General features: G+C 40.4%; 1 protein-coding gene across 16 annotated transcripts in view; it reads left to right on the forward strand.

Annotated features, from left to right (window-relative positions):
• wnk1b (WNK lysine deficient protein kinase 1b) overlaps positions 1-27,817 on the forward strand; it is a 78,239-nt gene that overhangs the window by 44,650 nt on the left and 5,772 nt on the right. For 2 of the 16 annotated variants that reach the window (XM_079870254.1, XM_079870240.1), the window contains exons 6-30: positions 2,064-2,152; positions 3,491-3,710; positions 3,784-4,096; positions 4,175-4,359; positions 7,776-9,071; positions 10,650-10,733; positions 10,932-10,967; positions 11,870-12,001; positions 13,077-13,316; positions 13,658-13,725; positions 13,833-13,989; positions 14,084-14,200; positions 14,381-14,488; positions 15,001-15,049; positions 15,148-15,291; positions 15,562-16,580; positions 17,012-17,092; positions 18,346-18,432; positions 19,878-19,914; positions 20,015-20,085; positions 20,486-20,982; positions 21,084-21,286; positions 22,996-23,196; positions 25,521-25,613; positions 26,993-27,034. In XM_079870254.1, the coding sequence (XP_079726380.1) occupies positions 2,064-2,152; positions 3,491-3,710; positions 3,784-4,096; positions 4,175-4,359; positions 7,776-9,071; positions 10,650-10,733; positions 10,932-10,967; positions 11,870-12,001; positions 13,077-13,316; positions 13,658-13,725; positions 13,833-13,989; positions 14,084-14,200; positions 14,381-14,488; positions 15,001-15,049; positions 15,148-15,291; positions 15,562-16,580; positions 17,012-17,092; positions 18,346-18,432; positions 19,878-19,914; positions 20,015-20,085; positions 20,486-20,982; positions 21,084-21,286; positions 22,996-23,196; positions 25,521-25,613; positions 26,993-27,034 (5,569 nt within the window). The remainder of the gene's footprint in view (positions 1-2,063; positions 2,153-3,490; positions 3,711-3,783; positions 4,097-4,174; positions 4,360-7,775; positions 9,072-10,649; positions 10,734-10,931; positions 10,968-11,869; positions 12,002-13,076; positions 13,317-13,657; positions 13,726-13,832; positions 13,990-14,083; positions 14,201-14,380; positions 14,489-15,000; positions 15,050-15,147; positions 15,292-15,561; positions 16,581-17,011; positions 17,093-18,345; positions 18,433-19,877; positions 19,915-20,014; positions 20,086-20,485; positions 20,983-21,083; positions 21,287-22,995; positions 23,197-25,520; positions 25,614-26,992; positions 27,035-27,817) is intronic. The other 14 variants (XM_079870241.1, XM_079870248.1, XM_079870250.1 and 11 more) reach the window with 13 other exon arrangements.

The raw sequence follows: 27,817 nt of genomic DNA on the forward strand, positions 1-27,817 counted from the left end.
GTAAATGCTTTCATTACAATGAAATGGTTTAGATTTGTTCTCTCTTTCCAAGCGTCTGCAATTTCTGCCTGTAATCTCAAATCAGGGAGCATGGAGTGGTTTCGGGCTGACCATTTTACTGAGGTGTCCATGGAATGGTCTGACTGCAATGTAGATCTTGCCTTTCAATAATGTTGTGGTTAAACTAAAGCAAAGGCTTTAGAGGTGGATCCGAAGTCAATAGCACTGCAGCTGGACAGAGTGTTCCCGTTTATTCACTCGGAAATTGGTTTCACAACAATGGCATCAGATTTGTGGTGTAAAATCATATGAATGTTGTCTATGAATGTGCTTCTGCTGAGGATTATACTTGATGTAATATCATGCATGCACCATTTGTCCTACAGATATGAATGATACCTTAAAATTGTGCAGCTTGAGCAGAGACTTGTCGATGACATGAATTACAAAGCAATCAAAAAAACAAAACAAAAATAGAATATCAAAGAGACTTAGGGTGTGCTAGTTTGGATATAATGTACCAGTCCTTTGTCTGTATCTTCCAGCCCTGAAAAGTAATTTCAGTGTGTGGCCTTGAAGGAGTTCAACCAGAAAATTGTTTTCTTCAGTATGCTTATGAGTTGGCCAGAGTAGAAGTTGAAGATTGCTTTTGTTCCTTTTTTACATCCACCTCCAGCTGTTCCAGGAGCCTTCCTCTCTCTCTGCTTTGTTAAATACAAAATGATTGCTTCTAATTTTCTTCTTTTGTTAACTGGTAGGAGAGCAGAGGACCAGCATGTATCTGGCTTTAGGGGACCCGTTCACAGCGTCCTTAACAAGCTTTTTAAATCACCTTGTTATCGGAATACTTTGCGTTCTGACTTAATTCTGTTAGATGCTCTGTCATCCTTAACTTTGTTTGGCACTGGAATTTGAGGGGGGTTACAGACTTATATAAGGAGGTAATGCTGAGACAGGGGGAGTAATAGTTCAGGAAGACCACTCTGTAAAGCAACACAGTGTTCCAGGATTTCACGTGTAAGTTTCTTGCACTCTTTTTGTCTTGGGTGGTTTTGACAGCATAGCTCTAGGTAGGTTTTTTTTATGTTAAATGATTTTGAAAAGGTTATTTGAGAATATTAAAAAAAAAAAAAATGTGGGAAAAGTAGCCGATTATTTTTTATTCAGTAAGACTGATTTGTAGGATGCTGGTTTTGTTGCATGGTAGAGGTGTTAGATTGCAATAAATCCGTTCTGATTTATAGAGTCAAAGTGAAATTTAATACAATTAACTAATCATTTACCCCAAGATAACCAACTTTTTGCTTGTATTCTTAAAGGATTGAAGTAAATGATGGGTATCAAATATTTAACAATATTTGATAGTAAAATTGGCTTTTTGTAGAGCAAAACTCTTACTTGTGTGTACCCTCATCTTGCATTAGATATTGAATTAATCTATAAAGCAACTCTGTGTCAGTGTTTTTATGTTATCTTAAATCAGGGGTTTTCAAATTAAATCAATGAATAATTGAATAAATATATTGTCATTGTACTAAAGCCAAAATAAATATTTAAAACATTTTCTTCAAAATATTATTCAGAATAATTATTCATAGTTCAAATTTATTTGTATAGTGCTTTTCAAGGGTTTTTTCCTTCAAGTTTAAAAACTCGTGGCTTATTGAATGAAAAGGTAACTGTTCAGCAAAATTAAATAGCCTGCCAGATAAGCAACTTTATCTAAAATGTCATGGGTTTCTATAATGCAAACCACATGCACACTTACCCCATCAAAAAAACGTTTATTAATGGTAATAGTTGCGTGTTTAGGGATTTGAAAAAACTCTTAACCCTATGTATTAAACTTTGGCTCATCTTCTGCCATTTGTGGGCATGTATAATATCTCAAATTGTGTGGTTTGTTGAGGGATTGATCAGATGATTTTTACCTGGCAGGCATTAAAGCGCAAAAAGCATGCACCAAATGTATTTTTGAGGAGTCCATGTGGAGCTCCAAAAGGGTTTCTTTCACAGCATAAAAGACATGTTGATTTAAAGTTCCTTTGTGTTTTACCCCACAGGGAGTTAAACCTGGCAGTTTCGACAAGGTAGCCATTCCAGAGGTGAAAGAGATCATTGAGGGATGTATTCAGCAAAACAAAGATGAAAGGTAAGACTGTGCCTACTACACACGCCAACACTGTATTCACAGAACTCATTCATCTAGTCAGACCTCAGTTCTCAGCGACGTGTGGCATGAGTCTGCCCGCATGAGTCTGCTGACGTGAGGGTATATCGCATCCTCTGTGCGCAGTAGCAGCAGATAAGCGGATTCCCACGCGCTGCTTTGGAAAGATTCCAGCAACGAGCCACTCAGTGAAACAGATCTGTGATCACGCCAAGCCAGCGAAGAGTGTGCAATGTCCTCGAGCCACAGCAAAACATAAGCCCTGACCAGACTGCCTTCTTTTAAAGTCCTTTTTAGAGCAACTACCTAAACGTCCAAGTCAAAACGGTGGTTTTGTATTTATATTTTAACCAAAATTTATTTTAAATGACCTTGATCACCATTTAAAGTACTTTTTCCTAATTATTAGTGGAAAGTCATAAAGCTGACGTTCTGGTTTGCTTAAGCAAAATGCATAAAACAATTAATGGAAAATCACAAACAGCGTGTCGAGCGTAAGGTGAGACGACGTCTGATGTTCCGCTGATGAAGCACTGGAAAAGCTGATGCCTACTGTACCCAGCTAATCAACAGAGCTCACTTGAGGGTTTTTTTCCTCCTCAGTGTTAAAGGTCTGCCTTAGTAAAAAACGATTGTGCAATCTTATCTTTTTACCCTTATATGTATCATTCCATGCAGGTGATATGGATCAGCTCTCTTTAAATGTACAGTAGTGCATACTTCCTTGGTGGTTTAATGCGTTGGTCTGTGCTAATCTTATTAGTCCTTATTAGATAGTCCTTGTTAATTATTCATAGATTCCCTCTGATGTCTCCTGTTTTTTAGGTGTATAGTTGTTAAGTTGTGAATGGACAGTGAGTTTGTTCAATACAATTTAAATGCAACAGGATAAAATGTTGCATAGAATGTTTATCACCACATGGTCTGGGGATGATAAAATTAAATTCATGTGACATCGCCATAGAATGGCACCAAGTTATCAAACTTCCCTTATGGGGACAGTCTGGAAAGTTCTGAAACCCATTAAAGATCAATTTGACAATCAAATTCAAGGCCTCATGTCCTCTACATTTCAAATTTATTTTGCTCGTCTTCACTTACCCTGCATCAACCCCATTCAGTGACTCTGTTTTTTTTTTTACTCCATCCTGGAAAACCCCAATGTTCCACCTTGTGCCTCTAAATCAGTTTAAATGTGATTGGCTGATCTTTTTCAGCCATGTGATTCTGCATTTTTTTTTATTTTATTGATCGGCTATCCTTATTTAACGTCTTTTGCCTTGTTTGCTTGTAAAGTGAATTTTGCCTCTTCTTTAACAGATACGCCATCAAGGACCTTTTGAACCATGCCTTCTTCCAGGAGGAGACTGGGGTGCGGGTGGAACTGGCTGAGGAAGATGATGGGGAGATGATCGCCATCAAGCTCTGGTTGCGCATTGAAGATGTCAAGAAACTGAAAGGCAAATACAAAGACAATGAAGCCATTGAGTTCTCCTTCGACCTCCATCGAGATGTCCCAGAAGATGTGGCTCAGGAAATGGTGGGTTTATCAACGAGTTTCTGAATCTGAGGTTGCACACAGAGATGGTAACATATGCTGTGTTGGAATGCAGGTTGAGTCGGGCTATGTTTGCGAGGGTGACCACAAAACCATGGCGAAGGCCATCAGGGACCGTGTGTCTCTGATCTGCCGCAAACGAGAGCAACGGCAGCAGGTGCGAGCAGAGCAAGAGAAACGCAAGCAAGCGGAAGAGCAGAAGCAGTTGTCCAGCGAGTCGTTGAAGAACGTGGTCGGCCCTCAAGGAACTCAAGGTTCTGCACAGAGTCAGTGTGGTTCCCAGCCTCCAACTCCTGGCTTTGTCCACCCTGAGGGTGAGGAGCCCGATGCAGACCAGCAGCTTCAGTACATGCAAAGTGGAATGACCTGTAAGTGTTAGATACAACCCATCTGGATTGATTTAACTGTCATTCCTATTTAATTATGAATGTCATATCTTTTCCCAGCGGCTGATGTGACGCTTGAGAGTGGTCAGGGTTCATCCGTGTTCTCAGAACCTCACCTCAGCCAGCTAAGCATGTCGTATAGTTCTCCTGCAACGTCGCAACAGCAGCAGGTGCCTGGACAGGGTGCCTACCCTCCCAGCTCTCAAGCTCCCCAACAGCACACCGGATACCCCCAGCAGCCCATGGTAAGTCCCAGAAAATGAAGGGCCAAGTCAAGAACTCGCCACCTAACTGAGATCACAGCAGGTCACATATTTACATCCTTAATCTGCTCCTGTGGGGCCGTTTTATGAAGCTACCGCCTAGTGACGAATTCCAAACTTATTATGTTACAATATTCCAGTAGCAATTTTCCAACCAAAACAGTGATCAGTACACCACAAAACTTCTCAAAAATGTCACTGTTGCACTAAGCTGTTGAAGTGCGGAAAGCAGATATTCTCATTAGGTGCCGGAAAAGTCAAAGCAGCTTTGAAATTGGGCCTAAACTAGTGGTTCTCAACCTTTTTGACTCGAAGGCTACCCATTGTCCAATACAATATTCAACGGATTATTTTTTGGTATTTCTGCTGTAATTATGACAAAGCTGCTCTTTTTCAAACATTGGTAAGCTAATGAAGCAATACGGAGATGAGCATCATCTAGCCTTGATTGAGAAACAAATGAATCATGAATTAATGATCAGTTGTTGTTTGACATTTGAATGTGATTTATTTGTAGTTGCATGTGTTTAGAATTGAATGATCGTTTGTTATTATCAGACACTAAATGGATGATGCATGAGAATGGAGAGCAAAGCCATAATGTCTACACTCTTACTGGGTTTGATTATTTTCATACAGCCTCTCTCTCTCTCTCTCTCTCTCTCTCTCTCTCTCTCTCTCTCTCTCTCTCTCTCTCTCTCTCTCTCTCTCTCTCTCTCTCTCTCTCTCTCTCTCTCTCTCTCTCTCTCTCTCTCTCTCTCTCTCTCTCTCTCTCTCTCTCTCTCTCTCTCTCTCTCACTCACTCTCTCTCAATTTTTTCTGACTGCCGAGTGTATTTCCACTCCCCACGTGTATTTGAGCTGCCACTCCCTCTTCATCCACTATGCATTTTAGTACATTCTTTGGGTTACTTTACCTTATTTGTTTTTGTTTGTTTCATATCAGTATTTTTCATTCATCTCAAAAAGGCAGTGCCATGTACTGTAGCAGTATATCATGCTGTGTGTGCAGACTGGTAGGCCTCCATCACTTCTTGTTTCTCTTTAGTGTCAAGCTGTATGTTGTCCTGACATCCTGGGCACTTAAACCATGATCAGTTTGTCTCATCAGTGTCAAGGCATGCAAAGATCTTTCTCAGGGAATTTTACTTTTTTTAAAGTTTCTCATCTCTTCTCACTCATTAGTTTTGAATTATTTAGATTTAGATGTATTATTATTTTCCATAGAGCCTGAAATACTTTAGTCATAAGCACACACCTTTATCTCTCTTTATTACTCTAATTTTCTCTGGTTATAACTTATAAGTATTTATTTTATAACAATGGTTTTTATAAATAAATACAGTCTTATCTGACTTTGACTTGGAATGGTTGCTTTGCTTATTTGTTAAGACTCAAAGTGATATTAGAAGTCTGCATGGCACTGATGACTGTTATTTTACTTTTATTTTTGTTCTTCTGTTTTTATACACAATATGCTGTTTGTGGTCTTTGTTTTTACTGTATATATTCTCTACATCTGTTTATGTTGTTCTTTATCATAAAAAATTTTCTGGATTTTCTGTGATGTTTTCGTGGACTTTGCTAACATACATTGCAAACATGCAGTTTGCATCTACGTAGTAGACTGTCTATGCTGTAGATTTCTTGGAGTCTGAATGCTGCTTAAGCAATGACAATGTCATTTTTAGTGCCATTACTTTAGTGACTTATTCTTACCCACTTATATTTTCCAGGCTTTAACAAACCAAGTTTCTCTGTAACAATTAATCTCAGATTGGTTCAGAAAAGTATTACTTTAATTTCAAAATCTGCAACAAAATCTGCTCGCAATTCATGAGTCAGGTTTTGGTATTCTGTCACATGCAATAATTTCATAGCATAAATTTTTCTGATAACGTGTTGGTCATTGTAAAACAATTTATTTTATTTTTTTTTGAAACATAATGAGTCATCGATTGAACCAGGCTCATTCTTTTTGTCTTACTCGACAGCAGATTTGAACATTTCTAGGTCAAGATTTATCGTAGATCAATGTCGTTCTTTTTCTGTCTATCATCCTAGAATGTGATGTTGATATTTAATCTTGAATCAAATGTTTCTTTATAGTTTCCTTTTGGTTATTTGGCTTTTGTTCTTTTTGTGCCATTCGTGTTCCATTGTGGTTAATAGACAATTCCCCTCCTTCGTCTCCAGCCTCCTCAACCTCTCCCCCGTCGTCGTGGTCGTAGCATGTCTGTTTGCGTGCCCTGCTTTTCTACCACTTCTGCTCTGTCGTGCCCTCCCAAGCCACCTTCCACCCCTCCTCCAGTCGCATCAGCCCCACTCTCACCCCGGCTGGGGAGGCCAGATGGGGAGACGTTTGCGGGTCGATTGTCTAAAGCACTGGAGAGCGTCCTGCCCCTTCACTCGGCCCCACCCCGTCGCCGTGCCAGCCTCCCAGCAATCTTTGCCAGTCCTGTATGTTAGTGTCTCCCAGTGAACCAGGGTTCTCCCACTGAGCTGGACTTGGGTACAACCCGGGTATCTGTAAAGAATAATTGTATAAGAATAAGAAAAGCCAATGTAATCTAAATTGATGCAATATAATTTAATTGTGGTTAGGGCAAATGTTCACATCCCTAATAGCAAAAGAAACACAAAAGGTGTGATCTAAAAACTGTAAATGGCAACTTGCTACATTATTAAATCAAAGTGTGCTGTTCAGAATCCAAGAACATTGAATTTAGACCCAACCATCTCATAGTGCCAAGCTATATCACACTGTTAACGCTAAAGCTATTATTGGACTTAAAAATGCACACAGCAGCCATTTTTCAAACTGCCTAGTCCCAAATAATTTGCTGTTAACCGCTTAGTAATGTTACCGTTAATCTAGCTAAAACTGGCGTCTTATGCAATTTAATACAATTTCACGAATTAGCCACTGTGTACTGTATCACGAGTGTAAATAGCTTATTTATATCTCCTCTTGTAAGTTAAAGGCTCAGGGTTGCTTTTTTACTGACTACAGGTCAATCTTAAAACCCCTTTCAAATACCCGTGTTACCCTGGCCCACTCCACTGGAACCCTGTGCTCACATTAAATACAGATTGCCATGAACTGCAATCATTAAAAATGGTTCCTTGGCCCCACAGTCTGTGAAGCATCTGTATTTAATTGAAAATCTGTCGCTGTCATGTTTCTACAACTCATTAAGCATTTAAAAATCTCTTGATTTATTCTATTGTCATTGAGACATCTTTGCCTGATGGGATGAATATTATCTGCTGTTTTTTCACTTGTTATCTTTTTTTTATTTTCTCTCTCTCTTTCTGTTTTTCTTCTTGCTTTGTGAATTTTATGATGCTGCCTTTTCTACTTCCTCACAAAGATGCTGTATGTTATTGTCACTGCAGCCACAATCAGTGAGTCAGCCGTACGGTGGAGGAGGCTCAGGTCTGGTCGAGCCCCCGCTCTTTTTCCCCACCATCCCGGAACGGCCCGTCTCATTCTCCCCTCCGCCATCTTGCACGCCTAAAGCTTTCAATGTGCAGCGGCGCAAGAGCACCTCCATCCTAGAGGCCCACACTCGTCACTTCCAGCCCGCCTTCCACCGTAGCTACGGCAGCAGCCTGCACCCGTTCTCTGGCGTGGAGGCCCTTGGTGTCGGCGTCGAACCCGCCCTGTTCATGATGCCCGGGATAGCAGCTCAAAGATTGGCTGAGCCACTCCACCTACAGCCCCCAGCGGAGTCGCTATATGGATATAAGGATATGAGGGCTGAGCAAGAGGAAACTGTACGCAGACTCAGCCTCAACCAGGCTGCATTAATGGACCATCTTGAAGCCATGGCCTACGGTGGCTACCCTATGACTGCACATCAGATAAGCCAGATCAGCTTCCATCAGCAAATGCAAGCTGCTGCTGCCGCCAGCTTGGCCTATGAGACTCAATCACAGCCTGGGACAGCTTACCTACACCCTCATGTCCAAAGCCACATGCGCTTAACCCACAGCCCCATCCCGCAACTGCCTACCATGAGTGTGTCTAGCTCCGCCTCTGCGCCCCAGCAAACCACACCTGCAGATCCAGGCTATCAGCCCCACTCTTTTTCCCATTCCGCACCACCCGTGCTGGCTCATGCATCCGAGCCGAGCACCGCCTTTGAATTCCACATGCACAACCTACAGGCTGACCCAGCCATGCTGGCATCCAGACTCTACCGAGCCCGTAGGGGCTCCATGGACCTTAACCTGGAGGAAGCAGCTGGAAACCCTGGCTTGTGCAGTCGACTGCAGCCCGTCACTGAAGAACTGTACAGCTATGTGAGCCCGGAGCTGCCCCTTCCTCCAGGCAGCCTACTTCTTCACGGACCTAAAGAGCTTAGTCCTGAGCCTTCAAGCGACTCCATGACCTCCTCCGATGCTGGGGAGTTCCACTCGCCTCCGCCTCATCAATTGTACCAACCTCAAGACTGTTCTGCAGCTCAATCCATCCCACAAACTTCTTACTACAAAACAGATGGAGGGAGCAATGTCAGCGACGGACACCCACCCAGTCAACAGATGTTTCTATTTGTTCCACCCTCTGAATCGTCCACTGTTCCATCTTCACACATCAGTGCTCTGCACAGTACCTGGGCTCGTCAACCATCTCTTCCACTGGACATCACATTCCACGAGCCTGCCTTGTCCCATCAGGGAGCTACCTTGGTACCTAGAAATACTTGTTCTCGTCCACCTTTCCCAAGCCCTCCCTGTCTTTCTCTCAGTTACCTGATTTATTTTTGTGTCCCGTGGTTGTGGTTTTAACCCTCTCCAGCCATAATTTAGGGCTCAAAAAGGTTCGCAAGGTGCATTGAGCAAAAAATGCATAAACCTGCTTTTTAAATCCCCTTGTGCTAAGACATTTATGTATCTTCCATTAGACAGTGTGATTTGTTTTATTTCCATTTATTTTCATTTTAGATGCCTGTTGTAAGTATTATTTTGTGTGTATGTTCATATAATACTTGTGTGTTTGTACAGATATCATGTAAAACTGCATACAAATCTGAAATTTAGTTTGCCTCATTCAAATTAATTTATTGATAAAGACCAACATAAAATAGTGGAAATATAATTTTTTTAAAGGATTGGAAGAGACTTCACTTGTAAAAAAAAGGTTTGAATGCAGGATTTGTATGACCAAACACACAGACACATACAACACAAACAGGGGGTTTAGACAGGTTTGCTTGTCTCTTTAAGGTACCTATAATCTTGCTTTTAATGTTTCTTACAAAAAAAAAAATCATGTTTTTTTTTTTTGGTTGTATTTTACCTTAACAGCTGCTTTTTAGATATTCTGCTATATTATAGTTGGCTGGAAATGGTTAAAACAGTTGCCTTTGATTTTCTATTTTGTCTTTGTCGAGGAAACGGCTCGTGATACAGCCTCAGTAAAGAACCACCTGCACATGAACCCCAACATTTGTTGGCTACTTTTAGGACATTTAACTTCAAAAGCTGAGAAGTCATCTTTTAACCCTTAGAAGGCTGGCATTATCAATGTCATCCTGCAGTCCCATTCTCCGCCCCTATTTATACACCTTTCCTGCCTCACTTTATCTTTTATACCACTGTTATTTTCATCCTCTTATCTGCCAAGGCTTCTTATTTCCTACTGCTCTCTAAGCCTCTTGCTAATAATGAATACATTCTTCAGTGTAACGCCAAGGTAAGGTGATCTACGTCTGGAGCAACTATACTTGTCTGTACCTCGTAGAAGAGAAATTGAAGGACAAGTATACTTGTAGCTTTCTAAGGGTTGCTTCTGTTGAAACTCTCCGTGTGGAGGGGAAAGTGGTCAAATCAAGCAGTGTTAGTGGTCAGGTCTATTTTATCAGACGCTTCCTTGGTTATACAAACAACTCCATATGCTTCCCTGAGCATTTTTTTTTTTTATAACATTCACCCAAGTTACAGAATCATGTAGAGTCACATGCATGAAGCCTACTCACTCCCCGGCTAACACCTGATGTTTGTTTGTTTGTTTAATCATGAGATGTGAGAGGCATACACAAAAAGTGAATAGTGACCTGAGTGCATTGCTCGGAGTGTTCACATTTTGTGTATGAATGGTAAGTATTTGAAAGTAATTTTTTGTTTTTACTGTAGCCACCAACATGTTTTGACTTTGTCTTTTTTTTTTTTTTTTTTCACCTCTCCACCACTGCCATATCTCTTTCTCTCTCTGTTTCTCTCTCACTTTCTCGCCTGCCTCCATATTCCTCTTCATATTCGTAACAGGTGCAGGTCCCCATCTCTCAGTCTACAAGTGCCATGTCTATGGTTTCCTGCAGCACCCCAACAGCCGCTTCTGCTTCTCAACAGGTAAGATCAACGTGTCTGACCAATCAGAATCACCTTCCCCCCTTTCATTAGCATAAATGGAGCTTCAATATTGGCCAAGAGACCTTTTTGAGTTTTATTTTTGTTGGTTTGAATCTCTCTGGATTCTCTCCTGCGTGTGAAAGCTGTGGACATCAGAGGTGGCTTTCTCTTATGCTGTGTTGTATTTGTTTCTTATAGTATGGAGTTTACTACGTCCAAGCACTCCCTTCGCAGGTAGAGAAAAACCCCATTCCTCTCTTTCGCTCTCTTTCTCTCTCTGCTTCTTTTACTTTTTCTCTCTCCCTCTTTCTCACATTTACTGACCTTTCTTTTTGAACTCTTTGCCTTGCCCTCTTTAGTTTTGTCATTTCATTATTGCATAATGAGGTATTTAAAATAAAATGTAGTTCATTAAGGCTTGGAAAGGAAGCTTGTCGATGTGAGTATTATCACATCTTGAAGACCCAGATCAAGATCAGTTAGTGTAGTAATTTAATTTAAATTAAGATTTAGTGTTTATATGTTGAGTAGGTCTCCAAAGGTAAGTGTTTCAAAGGTTTTTTTTTTTATATATATAAATATATAGAAATGCTCTAGTTTTAGCAATATGAACAGCATCTGTTGATGATTACCACAGACCATAGTTTTGTCCTTTAGATTGTGAAGACAAAAATCTAATTTGCAGTAATGCACTTGTTTACAATGAAAGTCTATGGGGCAAGACATTCCGGAGGGTTTTTGTAAGTGTTTATTTTAGTGTTGGAAATGATGTTCTAGGCGGCTGAACACTTTATGTGTTACTGGATTACTCTCATGTGTAATGCCTTTCTCCATTGACTTGCATGTCAAGTGCATTGCTGTGAATGAAAATGTAAATGTTTTGTTCGTTTTTACAAACTAAAGGATGAGTCAAAATTATTTTCTGTCTAGGGCATGCTGTTTATAGACTTAATTTCAACCTAGTACTTTCCTTTAAGCCACATGATGAGCTGGTGGGATGAGTTGGTTGAGACCAGACTTCATGTGATCCTAAAATGTACTCGTTTTCCAAGACTTGGTGTTTCCAAAGAGCCTCCGAGCCTAATATCAAGAGGTGAAGTAAATGCTTCATGTGAGAATGCTTATTCTCTTTTTAGGCTGCTGTTCCGCAACAGGCCTCTCTGGTGCTGACATCCCAACCAGGTGTCTCGCTACCCCAACAGCCTCCCAGCAGTGTAGTTCAGAGCAGCTCTCAGACGCAGGTCCAGCCCGGCCCCCAGCCAACACAGGTACACTCAAATGTGTTGTGAGAAAATCAAGATAGAAGCCAACATAAAATAAAATTAAATCATCTTAATTCAATTTTATATGACATGAGAAAACAGAGAAGTTAAAACATTTCTTCTGGAACAATATCTGAAATGTTTATTCTTTCAAAATGTATTATTTTACATTACTACTGAAACATATTATTATGTACATATATTATACGTACATATATATATTATATAAACATATATTTAATGTATAATATGTATTATTATATTATTTATATATATTTCTATATATATATATATATTTCTGCTCTCTGAAACATTACAAATCACATTTGTAGAGAAGTAAATTAGGTTCTGTATGCATTCATGTTCAAAAACCTTTAAATATGGTAAATTACTGCGCAGAAGTTTTTCTTCTTTCTGTTTTACTTTCCCTCTTTTTATGTGTCGAAACACTTTGGCTGTCTCTTACTGAAGTGCCTCAGCTCTGCTTGCTTGTTTGATTGATGTTTTCTGGCATGTTTCTGCCTGTTTGTTGCATGGTTGTCAGTTGCTTGGTAGTGAGATGAGTCCCTCTCTTTGGTTCCCAATGTTTAGTGCAGATCAGTTGTTTTCCCTTTAGCTGAAAGTGCAGATACACTGTAGTGGCACAAAAAAAGTTGTTTACTTATGGTTGATCTACTTCAGTCGCAAATAACTAAATTGGGTTATATATATTTGATGTGGTGTTGGATTTGGATTTTGTTTTGAGTGTGTTGTTGACAGTGACAGCGTTTATAGGCACTAAGAGAGGAGCCACTCCTAACTTAATCTAATAACCGTTTGGCACTAAAATTATACTTTGTTTTTCATGTGTGTTTAGCTTGCGGTTGTTGTGATCCTCCGTTCACCCTGTGGCATGTCTATGTCATGTGGTCTGATCTCGTGATTGTTTTCCTGCGGTTTATTAAGACATCGCTCCTATCACACGTAAACTGGCCTTGCCGTCTCCATCTTCACCGGTCGGTGCTTGCAGACGTATTTCCCTCGGTCTCCATATTCCCAACCACTGATCTGACCCAGCTACCCCTCTCCTACCCCCCTTCAGCTTTGCAGTGCGGCTCTCGGCTTGCCAACTATAGCAGTTGCCCCGTTTCCGCAGCAACCAGTGCCTGAAGCGCTGATGTGCCCGGCAGCCGTGTCTGCGCCAGCCGTGTCCCCGTCAGTGCTGCTGCCCCATCTACCCCAATTGGTACCGCCTCTAGTGACACCTGTGCCAACCATCCATGTGGCCACAGTCCCCTCCCCAACTGAACATCCATGTTTGCCAGCCAACACCCCAGTGCAGGTACCTGGATCGGACCGAACTGGCCCCAAACGCATCAGTGCAGGCAGTTTTTGCTTGCTTTATAGGAAAAGCTTTTGTGTTGACATTTCATACTTCTTGTTATCTCTGTCTGTCTGTGAAGCATAGCTGCTAAGCTGTCTTCACACAGCGTCCTTTCTTTTCTTGGCTGTGAAATAAGACCTATTTTTTTAGAAAACACAATAAAAAACATTCAGGCTTTGCCTGAAGCAGTTGTGCTTTTTATTTAGACATGCATTTTGTTATTTCGTCTTTTATCATTTGATTGTTTGTTTGTCTCTTTCTATTATAATTCCTTTTGTTTTTGCTGTTTGCTGTTCCAGACATCTCATAGCGTCTCTCAGACTTTGACAACCGAGCTGTCACAACTCCAAACTCCTGCTGTGGAGAGGTAAGAATTACTATTTAACAGTGCAAAATGCAGTACAATAGATCCAGAATACATTGGGCTGTATTACTGAAGTCATTTTGTGTTTTAATTTCTTTTTTCCCCCTTAGCTGTCATTCTGATGTGGCATCTGGACTCAGTGATGGCAATGAAGGCGTAACGGGTGGCAGGCATGAGGGTCGTTCTGCCAAACGTCACCAGCGCAGATCTGTTCGCAGCCGTTCACGCCATGAAAAGACCTCTAAGCCCAAGCTCAATGTACTTAATGTACGTCCAATGCATTGACATTTTTCTTTTATTGTTCCTTTATTGGTTTTGATGGTGGTGGAAAAACTAAAGACATCTCTCATGTTTGTTTCAGATCTCCAGCATGGGCGATAGAGTTGCAGAGTGTCAATTAGAAACGCACAACAGGAAAATGGTGACTTTCAAGTTTGATCTCGATGGCGATAACCCAGAGGAAATTGCACAGATAATGGTAACTTGAAACACCATCCCTGCATGCTTTTATTACTGACCAGATATGCTAATTAAATTATTTCTTTTGATCTTGATCTATGTGACAAAAAGCTGGTGTTGAATAAAATATTTCTGTTGCCAAAATACACTTTGTACTGCCAAAACTCATTAATAAGAGGTATTATTTCCTTCATGTTAGGTACAAAGTGAGTTCATTCTAGAGACCGAGCGTGAGTCCTTCATTGATCAGATCCGAGAGGTCATAGAAACAGCCGATGAGAAAGGTGTGGAGAGAGAGCGCAGCCAGGTACGTCCTTCTAAAAAGCTTCACAGCCTATAGTTTTACACCCAGTATTTCCATGCCTAGCAGTGAATAAAATTGCCATTTGCAGAAAGTATAGAAAAGCTTGCATGGAAGACCATGTATACAAATTGGGTATTAAAAAAAAACTATTTTTTTTATCATTTTTCATCAATGTTTTAGTGAAATCAAATATCAAAATATGATCAACAAAATGGTTAGATTAATTATTTCAGTTTATGTGCTTTTTTATTTACATTTATTTTGTACAAGGCAAATTTTGGGGTGATTTTTGTTATTTTCTAGCATGAAATTAAACATGTGTTTAAAAATAGCTACTTTTCATGATATGTCCGTTTTATGTTAGATAATATTTAATATTTGTCATATGTAATAAGTGAAACGTCAAATCTTTTTTTATTGCTATTTAAACAGAGCAATAGGACATCACTTTGTACTCTATCTTTTATAAATTATTTTTTTGAAATTGTAACATCACAGTTAACAATATCTTACAGATGGTCAGTGATCACGAGCAGCATATGCCCACCACATCAGTGCCACAAGGTAGAGCTTACTCATGTCTCAGCATGTAAAGCAAGTTGATGTCCCCTGTTAATGATGTGTCAGTACTGAGGTCTTCTCTCCTCCACTTTTTCTCCCAGGTGTGGCGCCTAGTTCAGCCGCCCAGGTGGTGCACTCCGCAGGCCGCAGGTTTATCGTCAGTCCAGTGCCTGAATCCAGACTGAAGGATCAGTTCTTTAGTGTACCCCCACCCACAATCCCTCTTCGGGAAGAACCTTTATCCTGTGAGTTTAATATGTAAAATATACTTATACAGGTTAAATTGTAAAAAAAAGGCATAATATCCATTAGATGTATCTTGTTTTTTTAGATTTGCAGTTTTTATTGATTCTTATAAAAATACTGAATAATACATTTGTACAGTGTATTACAGTGTAGAATCCCTTTTTGATTGTCTCTTACTATAATGTCTGCTCTCATACCCAATACAAATAGCCTAGACAAATTATGTAACCACATACTCATTTTTGTCTTGAATTTCTATTCCTTATCAGCTGTGTCAGTTGCAGTGCCTGTCTTGGGGCTTTCTGTGTCTGCGTCTGCAGTCAGTCTGCAGCAGGCATTCTCTGAGATGCGTCAAGGCCGGTTCGACCCGGGTCCCAGCACTGCGCCACCAATGCTCCATGTCTCCATGCCCCCTCTGGTTCCTGCCGCAACACCCTTGCCCTCTAGCACCGCCGCGGTTGTCCCTCCCCCAGTGTCTTCTGAAGCGACCGCTTCACCATCTCTACCCTCTGTCTCCATAAACCCTCCGGGGTCATCGTCTCCTCCTCCTGCCCTTCCCACCTCTGTCGTCGCTTCCCCTCCATCCCATTCACAAATCCCCCTGGCTCAAAGTCAGGTTGTACCTGCCATCATCAGTGTTATTTCCACCCCTTCCTCTCTGCCAATGCCACCTGTTCCTGCCGCCGCATCATTCCCCCAGACCTCAGTCTCAATGCCTGTACCTGCTAGTACTGCTGCCCCTCTCACTCACCCTGCGGCTCCTATGGGATGTGGCAGTGGCGAACAGCCATCCATCCCCTCCACTTCAGCTCAGCTCACTTCAGCAGCCATCCAGACGCCGCAGCTTGCACCATCCACCATCCCCGACACTGTTACTCCCATCTCTGGAGCTCTGACACCTGTGCACAGCCAGCCTCAGACCTCCACCGTGGCCAATCAGAGTCACACACAAAGTGTGGAATGTGACAGTGACCCGCAGGGTAAAGGCGTCGATGACATCCAGGCTCTGGATAAGAAGCTGCGGTCACTCTTCATGGACCTGGGCTCTGGTCTGCCCTCTGCCCAGTCTGATGTCACATCTGACCCCTTAGCGGCCCCAAGTGTCCCTGGCACCTCCTCTCCAACTGCCTGTTCCACCCCAAGTGGCACCCCTCTCCCTCCCTCTAGTTTACCCCTCAACTCCTCCGGTCAGCCCACGGGCTCTCCAATGACCTCCATGGGCAATGGCTCCACCCCAGTCGGCTACAGTCAGACGACTCCATCCAAAGCGCCTCTATCAAGACTACCGGTGAGTGACCGGTTGATCAACAGTCATAAAAATAATGTGACAATCCAAATAAGCTCAAGTTTTACATCATGGTACATGGTTAAAACACTTTTCTTGTTTTTAACATCACATTTAACCTCTTTCTCTCAACCCTCTAACTACTGTATAGAAAAACTGGATGATTTTGTAGTGTTTTTAAACCCAATTTCTGCATGGCTGTTGAGTTTCATGACTGACAAAATGCATGACATAGTAATCCTACATGAATGCTTTATAACTCAACTGACACTTTTCTGTAATATTACAACCAAGCTTTAGTCATATTTTGTGTACAGCTTTGAATAATTCCCAAGCATAACACAGTCTTAGGCTGCTTGTGGCGGTTCATCGGCACCTCTGCCAGCTCTCGTTCTTTACAGTGCTTTAGTTTCTCTTCCGTCTTCATTCATTAGGTGTTGCCTGTCGGCCCAGATCAGGCTGGCACGCCGCCCACAGAGCACCTACCACCCTTCCCAGGACCTTGTTTAACTCAGGTGCCCTTTTCTTCTTTCTCTTTCTGTCTCACTCTGTTTTTATATAGTTTCATTCCTGTAAAACACGCAGAGCATGAGTGAAGATTTTTAATCACATAAGAATCAAACCACTGCATGGCATAGCTTTCCTTTGAGGCCTGTTAGGAGCATGACATGTGACGCTCATTAACTCTGACTTGCTGCTCTTTCTCTTTTCCTCTGCCGTAGACGGGTGGAGAACGGGAAAGATGTGGTTTTAAGAAAACAACATCAGACATGAAACATTTTCAGTGTGTTTTGTCTAATGTTCTGGTTTTATTTATTTTACTATAATAAAAACAGCAAACTCATTTGTTAATAATAATTATTTTATGAAAGGTAAAGGGAATATAAAGGGCGGTGCTTTTCTGTCCCCTTGTAAGATTTGAAAGAAAAAACTGTTTTACAATATCAGTCATTGTAGTTTAATTGAGTAGATTACATTTGCTTTAAACTTTTTGTATTGTCTCTTTAATTAATTTCCTTATTTTTACATGTGTACATGTTAATTTTGACCTTTGGTTTGGTTTTAACTTGTCCTCTACCCAGATTTTCTGACTTTTCAGAATTTTCCTTTTGTAATAAAATTTTTGAGGATTTCAAGTAATCAAAAGTGGCTCTAATCAAACAATCACCCCTAAATTTTTATCATGTAATTTTGATCTTTTAGCATGTTGTGGATGAATTTCGATTTCAGTCTATTCTCGATTAATCAAAGTAATTAAGATGTTATATAACATATATTTTCCTCGCTCCAAATTGAACCCTGCTTGCATTCACGTCAAACTCAAAGAAAGTCCTTCCCTTCTGCTTAAGGCGATTCATATTAAATCTAAGAGACTTTTTCTAATCCGGTAAATTTGATGCAATATTTTTCATCCATCACTTTTGAATTGAAAACTTACTGTGAAGGCACTCTGCCGCGAGCCAACCTGAACAAAACATTTCAGGAACCGCAGAGCGTGGGCCAATTAAAGGATTTACTCTCCATTTCATGTGGAACATGAAAGGAAGCCTCAGCTTGGATTAAAAGCATTCAGTTCTTCCAGGCAGTGGTCATCTGACCCTTTACTTACTGTAAGAGATTGTCTCATGCAGAAATTAATTAGATACACAGTTCCCCTGCTGTATTTGTGTGCACTTGCCATGAGTAATAAGTGTTTGTACGAGCCCGTGTGCGTGTATATTTCTTGGGGCTAAGTGAACCTGACTAATTGCTGAAATGGATTATTTAGTCCCAGCAGCCCCTGGAGGATCTAGATGCCCAGCTGAGACGGGCACTGAGTCCAGAGACCGTCGCAATCAGCAATGTCACGCACCAGGTACACGCACACCAACAGGGGACTGGCCGAAAAACACCAGCACACGTGTATTAAGTGTCGGATCTGTCTGATTTAATTTATTGCAGTTAAACTTTGGCACGGGAACTTTCCATACACAAAGAACAGATAAAAGAAGTGTTTTTTAAATCAAATACAGCAATAAACCAGAGAATTACCTCCTCAAATCTTAAAGGGATAGTTCAGGATTTTAGACATGAATCTCTATAGCTTCCCCATAAGCAGTGTGGTGCATTGACCATGACTTACCCCCGACAGCGTCCTGTGAGCCGAGCTCCGGTCCAGTTTTGGTCAAGATGAAATTAGTCCGGCAAGTTTGCTGGGGTCACGGCAATAAAGCTTTTTTCTTCTCAAATCAATATGTGTTCAAAAGAGTGATATATTTGCAGCACAAAACCGCTGTCTATGGAGAGGTCAGACCTCGTAATGGCTTGGCACTATTTTCTTCCCCGTCATATCACTGCGCGCTGCCGCTACCTACAGCCAGCTGGGAGCCGCGCACGTGTCACTTTGTTTACAGCTCGTAAAGAGAACGATAACATGTCTGACTACAGCAGCGACGATGACAACATTGACTTCGACACACAGCCAAAAGGATATCTTTACGAACCTGAATACACAGATGACGAGTTACGCCAGATGGAGTTAGAAAGGACAGAAAGAGAGAGGATGGACAGAGAAGTTGAACAAGTTGAAGCTGGAGCCACAAAGCTTGTACAAACTGATCGCTCTTGGTGAGTAGCTATGTTAGCTCGTTCGTGTAGCTGTTCTGAGCACGTAAACACTGCTGTAAACACTGCCGAACAACTGAAAAAGTGGTGTGCGCCTGCGCAGCTCCCAGCTGGCTGTAGGTAGCGGCAGCGCGCAGTGATATGACGGGGAAGAAAATAGTGCCAAGCCATTACGAGGTCTGACCTCTCCATAGACAGCGGTTTTGTGCTGCAAATATATCACTCTTTTGAACACATATTGATTTGAGAAGAAAAAAGCTTTATTGCCGTGACCCCAGCAAACTTGCCGGACTAATTTCATCTTGACCAAAACTGGACCTGAGCTCGGCTCACAGGACGCTGTCGGGGGTAAGTCATGGTCAATGCACCACACTGCTTATGGGGAAGCTATAGAGATTCATGTCTAAAATCCTGAACTATCCCTTTAAGTGTAACAGAGAAAGCATGTAACTTTTTGCTTCAAGAGGAATAATTGATATAAATAATTTAAAATGACCCTTTTTAATGACCCTTTTTACTATATATATATGCAACTAAATTAAGAGAGATATTTATATACATGTACACTATTTAATATTTCTTTACAATGGTCATTTAAATTATTCCTTTTTAAATACATTTTGAATAATTAAATCATTTATATTGTGCTTTATTTACATGTCTGTATTCTGATTCACATCTTTTTCTTACCTGTAGTCATCTCTTTCTGGGATGCCACCTGGAGGACAGCCAGGTATGTGCTGAGGTTTTACTTTACTTTTACCTGTTATTTAAATGCACAACAGCTAGCAAAAAAGCTTCAACTCTGCTTATTAATGATGATACCATTTCAGTTCCGTTTTCTCTGGATGATGAGCAAGCATCTGCACCTACAGTAGGAGGATACAAACTGGGACGATTCCAGGTACTTTGCATTCGCAATGTGATGACAGGAATGGGATGTTCATAGTCAAGTCAAGTCACCTTTATTTATATAGCGCTTTATACAAAGCAGGTTTCAAAGCAGCTTTACAGTGAAAACTGATTCAATGATGCAAACAGTTCATTTCAGCTGCACAGCAGCTCTAAAAGAAAATAGTGTCATTGTTCAGCTAAAGTCAGTGTTAATTCAGTTACATTGTAAAGATCATTAATTATTAAATCAGTTAATTTCATCTATAAAGCAGTTCTACAGAAAAACAGTGATGTCATCGTCCAGCTCAGTTCATTTCTCACACAATAGTGTCAATGCATAATATTTTATGGTATAAATAGTGTTTGTCATGGTGTTTGTGTATGACACTCTTGTTCTCTCTCTCGTTCAGGTGTCAGTGGCTCCTGATGAGAACGCCTCGCAAGCTCACACAGGCTCCTTTGACTCATCTTCCACGTCGTCTTCCTCCACCACCACCTCCTCTTCATCATCATCCTCCCCTCTCTCTAGCCCTGAAAACACACTGCACCGGACCTCCTCTCCCCTCAGAGACACGAGAGCAGATGTTGTCGACGGCCTCCCTGCTCTTCCCAACCAGATGGCAACCCACCCTCAGCCCACCACCATTGGCCGTTTCCAGGTTACCACCAAAACGGACACGAAGGTGGGGCGTTTCTCAGTGAGCAGCGCACAGGACGAGGCTCCAATAGCTAGCTTACAACCCCCAGAACCCCAGCCAGCACCTCAAGCCCATCCAGCCATGGGCAACGGTCCAGCCCAGAGTCCCGGGAGCCTCAACAACTCTGTCAGCTCCTACTTCAGCAGTGACAATGACTCTGAGTTTGAAGATGATGATTTTAAGAGAGAAGTCAACAAGCTGAGGGAGAAGTATGTTTGTTTTTGATTTAGACATTGTAACAGGAACTGGGACGGTGTAACCTAGGCGAAAGATATGCAGTGTAATTGTGCTTTCCATGTTTTTCTCCCAGGCACATGATAGAGAGTCAGGCCCTGTACACTCGGCAGAAGGCCGAGATTGATTCTCTTTTTGCCCGATTGGGCAAAGTTCCACCCGCCATGGTCAATCCACCCGTGGTGAACCCAGCTGGCCGTAGACGACGTCCCACCAAGAGCAAAAGCAGCAAATCCAGCCGCGGTAGCTCCCAGGGCAGCAAGAGTCCTGTACAGCCAGGTATTCACTTGTTTCATTTAGCCTTTTTGTGCAGATCAATTGACAATGTTTTTTGGGAATACAAAATATTGTTAAGATCGTTCTTATCTTTTTTAGTAAAAAGAAACCTTAAAGAGAGAATTTAAATTCCATAAAATAATTTTCTTTGTAAATAACCTGTTAACCCTTAAACAGGCAAGAGTGGAACATTATCAGCAATCATTTCATTATATCATCTGGACTTAAGTCAAACATATACAAAGGAGTTTTTGAAATATTTGATACATTTTGGATTTTATGAGTTGTATCTCCCAGGATACGTTGCCCTATTAGGGTATAAAAAAGCCAAGTCATTAATTTATTTAATTTATATAACACTTTATTTTACAGTGTCCTTGTTACATATGTTACATGTACTTACCATAGTAATAACAGTAACTGATGCATAATTACATGCAACTAACCCTCAACCAAATCCTAAACCTACCCTAACCCTATAGTAAGTACATGTAGTTGCTTAATATTACTCATTACTTAAATATATAATTACACTGTAACAATGACACCTTAAAGTAAAGTGTAACCAATATTTCTATGATTTATTCACTGCAAAAAAAAAAAAAGTAATATGCAAACTATACTGCATGTATGACAAGTCTAAGTGTCCTAAAATTGAGGCATACACATTTCTTGTATTTTTTCACTGATAAACCATTTCGTCTTCAACCTCAGGGGTGGGAAACTCTAGCCCTTGAGGTCCACTGCCCTCAGGGTTAAGCGCCATCCCTAATCAATCGTATAATGCAATATAGATACAAAATATAATTTTCTAAGTAATCCTGTAGACTTTGGTTAAATTTTTCAGGTTTGTTTGATCAGGGTTGGAGCTAAACTCTGCAGGACAGAAGCCCTCCAGGAACAGGGTTGGACATCCCTGTTAGATCATAAAATGAGCTGTGTGAAAAACCTGCAATAAAATATCTAGTTAAAAAATGCAAAGATGTAGTTAACTAAGCGTGAATATGAATATTAATATTTGCACAATTTTTTAACTCAAAATACATAGATTGAGAAGAGGGACTGTGTACGGGGGGGCCCAGAGGCCAGGAGGGCATATAAGGATCTTCCCTAAGGGCCCCAGCCCTGGAACGAGATTTCTACTGAACCAAGTCATGTGACCCACATACTCCAAACAGACTCAACTATGATAATGATAACAGAATTGGATGAAAATTTCTTTCCCATGCCTCCTACAAGAGATTAAAGACTTTGTATCCTGTGGTGCATGTTGCCTGTTTAAGGGTTAAAGTTAGGATAGTCTCCAATAGGGCTTTTCACACTTGAAATAGTTAATCCTGGGTCCCCGGGTAAACAGAATTCTGGTTTATCTTGCTTCACATTTCACACTGCTGATAATTTACCCAGAGTTACCAATTAATCCTGGTTATTCATACACTGACATTTCACACTGTACGTTCTTAAACCCTGGGCTAACGTTCATATTTGCACATTTATGGTGTCAGCGTAATTAATTGGGCGTACGCAGCACACAACCTGTTTACATAAGGGTTCTAGTGTTCTTCTTCTTAGAACTTTGTATAAACTTTCTGAACTTCTTTCTTCAGAAAATCTTTGTGAATCTGGTTCCAGCAACTTCAAATCTGTGTTTGCGTCTTGTGTCCTGGCTCTGATCAGCACTTCTATATGTTTTTGTGTGTGTGGTCTTACAGCAACCAGCACTTTATCAGCGCAGAGTGCTCCCTCCGTGTACCCTCCCCAGCAGGCCTTCCTGGGCCCTGGGGGGATGATAGATGGGGGGAGTAGCCCTCTGCTCCAATCCTTCAAGCCCTCCCCCTCTAATGAGAACCTGTGCTCCGCGTACACCAGTGACGCCACGCTCTCTGCGCCCAGTCTGTGTGTCACCTCGCAAGGTAAAAATAAAGAAACACATCACAGCCCCTCTGCTTTTTTTAACACCAAGTAAAATGATAAAGTGACATTATGGGTTGGCAATAAACAGAAAAAAACCATTCTCACAACATTCTCATTTTTCGTCGATAACAATAGCCCACTATGCACGTTTTTATGCAAATCGCAATATAAAACTTTTAAACCATAATTTAACTATTGCAATTATTGAGATTAACTATTGAGATAAATGAATAATTTATTGTAATTGCAATAAAATATATTTATAAAAGTATTTTTTTTACATGTAATTTAAATATATAAATTAAAAATACTGTTTTGTGGACCTTTTTTTTTTTAAAAAACAGGTCAGGTTTCTCTGTTTTTAGTTAAAAATGTTAAGCATTTGCTTGATTTTGAAACAAGGGACAGCTGTTGGTGCTTTGCCCTCCTCCTTGCAAATTTATCCCCAAAATATGGTGTATATAACTAATTTCAACTCTTATATCACTCATTCCTAAAAACCATAATCAGGGATGTGTTATTTCCCCCCCCCCCCCCCCCCCCCCCCCCCCGTTTTATACGGATATCCGTATTTTCCACCCTGAAAAGTGACACACGTGAATTGCGTAAATCCGAGAGAAAAAATGGTTTTGTGGTGGTGGTCATGGGGGTTAGGTGGGGGTGTGCTGGTTACTGTATGATGATTGAAATCGTGAAATGGCCTTTAATGACTAAATAAACTGCAAAATGTCACATTTTCTAATACATTTATTCCATGCACGGATTTCTCCTGACAGCGCTGCATGAGCTTGCGCCGCCATCTGTGGGACACCGTTATCATGTTTGCCAGGGTTCAAAGTGGCAAATGTGAGTAAAAATAGGTGTTGAAACGGTGTTACTTGCCAGTTGAAATGATATGGCTAAGTGTGATCATCAAATCGCAATGGTTGTGATGTAATTATATAAATAGCCTATAAAATCTGACACCCTGCATGTTTCAGAGGACTGTAACAGCACTGTGTTTTCAGTTTCGATTCACAGTTAAAGGGATAGTTCACCCAAAAATGTAAATTCTGTCATCGTTTACTCACCCTCAAGTTGTTCCAAACCTGTATAAATGTCCTAGTAGGGGGAAATAATAGTATGGTAGTCAATGGGGTCCGAGATATGCTTGGTTACAAACAGTCTTCAAAATATCTTCCTTTGTGTTCAGCAGAACAAAGACATTTATACAGGTTTGGAACAATTTAAGGGTGAGTAAACGATGACAGAATTTACATTTTTGGGTGAACTATGTCTTTAATGCTACTCTGCAAGTGCTGTGTTTGAGTTGCTTATAAGTTGCATTTAGGAACGCAACATTCATCATGAAAATCATTTTTAAATCTGTTGTTGTCAACAAAGAGAAGCGATAAGGTCTTTCGGCCAAAATAAAAGGTTAATGGTGTAATGTTTGAAAACAAAGAAATTAAGACAGCCATAAATGTTAGTAATTTTACTGTTGTTCAGTAAAATAAAATGGTAATAATGATAATTATTTACATTGTTATTATTAATAATAATAATAATAATAATAACAATTCTATTAATACTTTTACTATAAACATATATTGTATTATAATATAATATATTATTATGGTTATTAAATGCTAAAAAAAAAATGCATTTTACAGTACAATAGTATGTATTGCAAAAGAAGATATTTATCTTTTTTAATTTGATAAATGTATTTTTTTACATTTGAAGGTCAGGTTTCCTTCTTTTTAGTCTTTAGCTGATCACATGCCTGCATAGTATACTCTGTTGGCTTTGTCACTTTGGATGTTTTAGTAACACATAGCAACTGTGGCCTACTTCCTGTGAGTCTTCCAAATTTGAGGAGAAAACTTATTAAATGCGGTCATTAAAATTGTGTTATTTTTCCCTCTAACATTCTTGTGAATTTTGTGTTGTTTCGTATATCGGCCCTATTTCTGGCGGTTCAGGATTAATCAAATCTTAATGTAGAAATCTTTGCTTTGCCCTTCTGAGAAAGCGCACGCTTTGATTTGGATGAAGCTGCAGGGCTGATGCTTGTGCCTCCAGGGGGTGCTTCTCCTCCCCTGCTCTTCCACCCAGGGCCACTCCTCCCCTTCTTCACCTCCTTCACTCTCTCTATCTGTCAGGAATTCATGGCTTACTGACCTCTGTTACCATTCTCACTGTGTATTTGTGTACGTTTCCTTTATCTCTCTCTCTCTTCTATCTGCTCCATCTCTTTCTCTCTCTCTATCTCTCTCTCTCTCTCACTGTCTCTTGCTCTTTTCCATCTCTCTCTTTCTCTTTCCCTCTTTTTGTACCACAGGCTGTGTAAAGTTCAGCTGTGGGTCGGAGAGAGTGACCTTCAAACCAGGTGGCAGGAGGACGCGTTTTCTGAGTACGCCCTGCTTGGCTCTTTGTGTGTAACGCTTTTTCTTTTGTCTCTTTCCTACAATGTCATGTGATTTAGTTCTTGATTCTGCCAAGCCTTCTGATTGGCTGATCATCTCAGACATTGTGTCATGAATCTTAAAAAGAACTTATATTCATCACTAAACAGTTATTATCGTTCATATCCAATAATGCACTAGTGTAACCTATGGTCCAATAATTATTTCTAATTTAATTATTTCTAATCGTTTACGATGGACACTTTGTCATTTGTTTTATTAGTTTTAATATTTTCCATTGCATTTATGCTCAAGTTTGGTTTCACATAATAACAAAATTTCTAAAGATAAATTAATTACTAATAATTTAAAAGATTAATAACATTCTGCATTTGACAGTTTCCCGAAGCTTGTATGTTAGCAGTTCTCAAGTTAGCTTAATGCATTCTGAATTTGGAGTCTGCCCATCACACACAAAGGAAAAGTGTAAAAATTGTTTATTGTAAGAAGTGTTATTTTAGAGTAAGTAATTTTTTATATTTTGAATTAGCTTTTTTATATTTGTAGTTTAAATTTTTAGCGGTTTTATGTACTTTTGCCATTTTTATTAGTTTTTTTTAAATATGTCTGTTTAGCTTTATTTATTTTTTTCAGTTTAAGATTTAGTAATTGTACTACAACTTAAACTTATCTAATATTTGAATTTTCATTTATTTCAACTTTATTTGTTACTGAAAATTATAGATTTTTAATAGTTTTAGTTAACAGTAACACTGATTGTTACAGTAGTTCATGATACTTGCTGTAACACAAATACAAATTGAACCTTATTGTAACGTGTTAGCCGTATAGTGTGATCAAATAATAATGACACGTCAATGTATCTGCTGAAACATGGCTCTTCCTTTTCTGACAAATGCAGTGTGAACCGGCAACTTACTATTCTCATTTCCTCGAATAATTACAGCCACTTTCAAAATTAAGGCTCAAGGCATTCTAGGCAAGTCTCCACATCTATTTTACAATCTGCTGAATGTTCCCTTAGTCTTGTTTTAAGTTATTTTTTATTAAAAGAAAAAAAATTATTTCACGTCCCTCAGCTCAGGTACTTTCACACATCATCTCATCTCAGCACAGTCTTCCTTTGCAATCTTGTCTTCTATTAGCAGCTCTCACAATGTGGATACACCTGATCACTGGCTTTGACCACAGACCCAGTAGTCACAACCACATGAGAACCTTCCTCCACTCACCCCACCTTCACTGTTATTGGAAATACAGTATGAATGTAACAGCCATCAGGTGTTAGACTAGCATGTTCTGATACACTCCCATAATGCACTGTGTTGGACGTGGAGTTACTGCAACACTGATTCTCTCCAATCTCACCGTTCTCTCCATGCTTCAGGGAAGATGGTGAAAAAAGTGTGCCCCTGCAACCAACTCTGTAGTAATTATCTCTCTATTTTACATCCTCCCACTCCCTCCCTCCTTCTCTTTCCTGTCATCACCCCTCACTTCATGTCCTGTGGCCTGTTGAAGCTAGTTTCCTTGCTTAAGCTCTCAGGCTGACTTGAGCATTTCTTTCCTGTGATGACCCATTCATGTTTTTTATAAGTGTGGCATGTCACGTGTTTTCGCTCTGAAATTAAACTCAAACATTACCCTTATCAAACAAACACCTCACCCTAAATTTGGTTTCCACATGAAAACGAGATTGTGAGTCTCCCACCGGAAATTGTTTATCGAACATGCATGCAAATGTTTTTTCAAACCGGTGGCACTCGCCATGCGACGACGCCACACTCCGCATCAGACTAATGCACTCTAAATGGACCCGTCTGAGCACTCATCCCATTATCCACAAGCCAATTTGAAGCCCCAGACTCCCTTCTGCACTCTTCTTTATCCCCTTAAGACTCATCCCGCTTACTACACATCGACCTCATCCTGTTTGGATGGAGCTTCTCTTCTCACCCATTACAAGGGTATAATGAGGCCTGGCTGATTTTCCCCCTCATTGTGCACAAGGCTTAATCACTGTCCAATGCACACGCTACCATATTAAGGGTGTACAGCTCACATTTTTGCACATACAAAGGTAGGTTTTCACAACCAGGAATCCAAGATCCTCCCATATTCATATTGAACAAAGTGAATGGAAGTCATCCAGTAAGTGCTGAAGTCAAGCTGTGTGGAGCCTCCACCTCTCCCTCACTCCTTTTCCAGCAAG

This window comes from Squalius cephalus (genome assembly GCF_949319135.1).
Source record: "Squalius cephalus genome assembly, chromosome: 4".
In the NCBI taxonomy this organism is placed as follows: Eukaryota; Metazoa; Chordata; class Actinopteri; order Cypriniformes; family Leuciscidae; genus Squalius; species Squalius cephalus.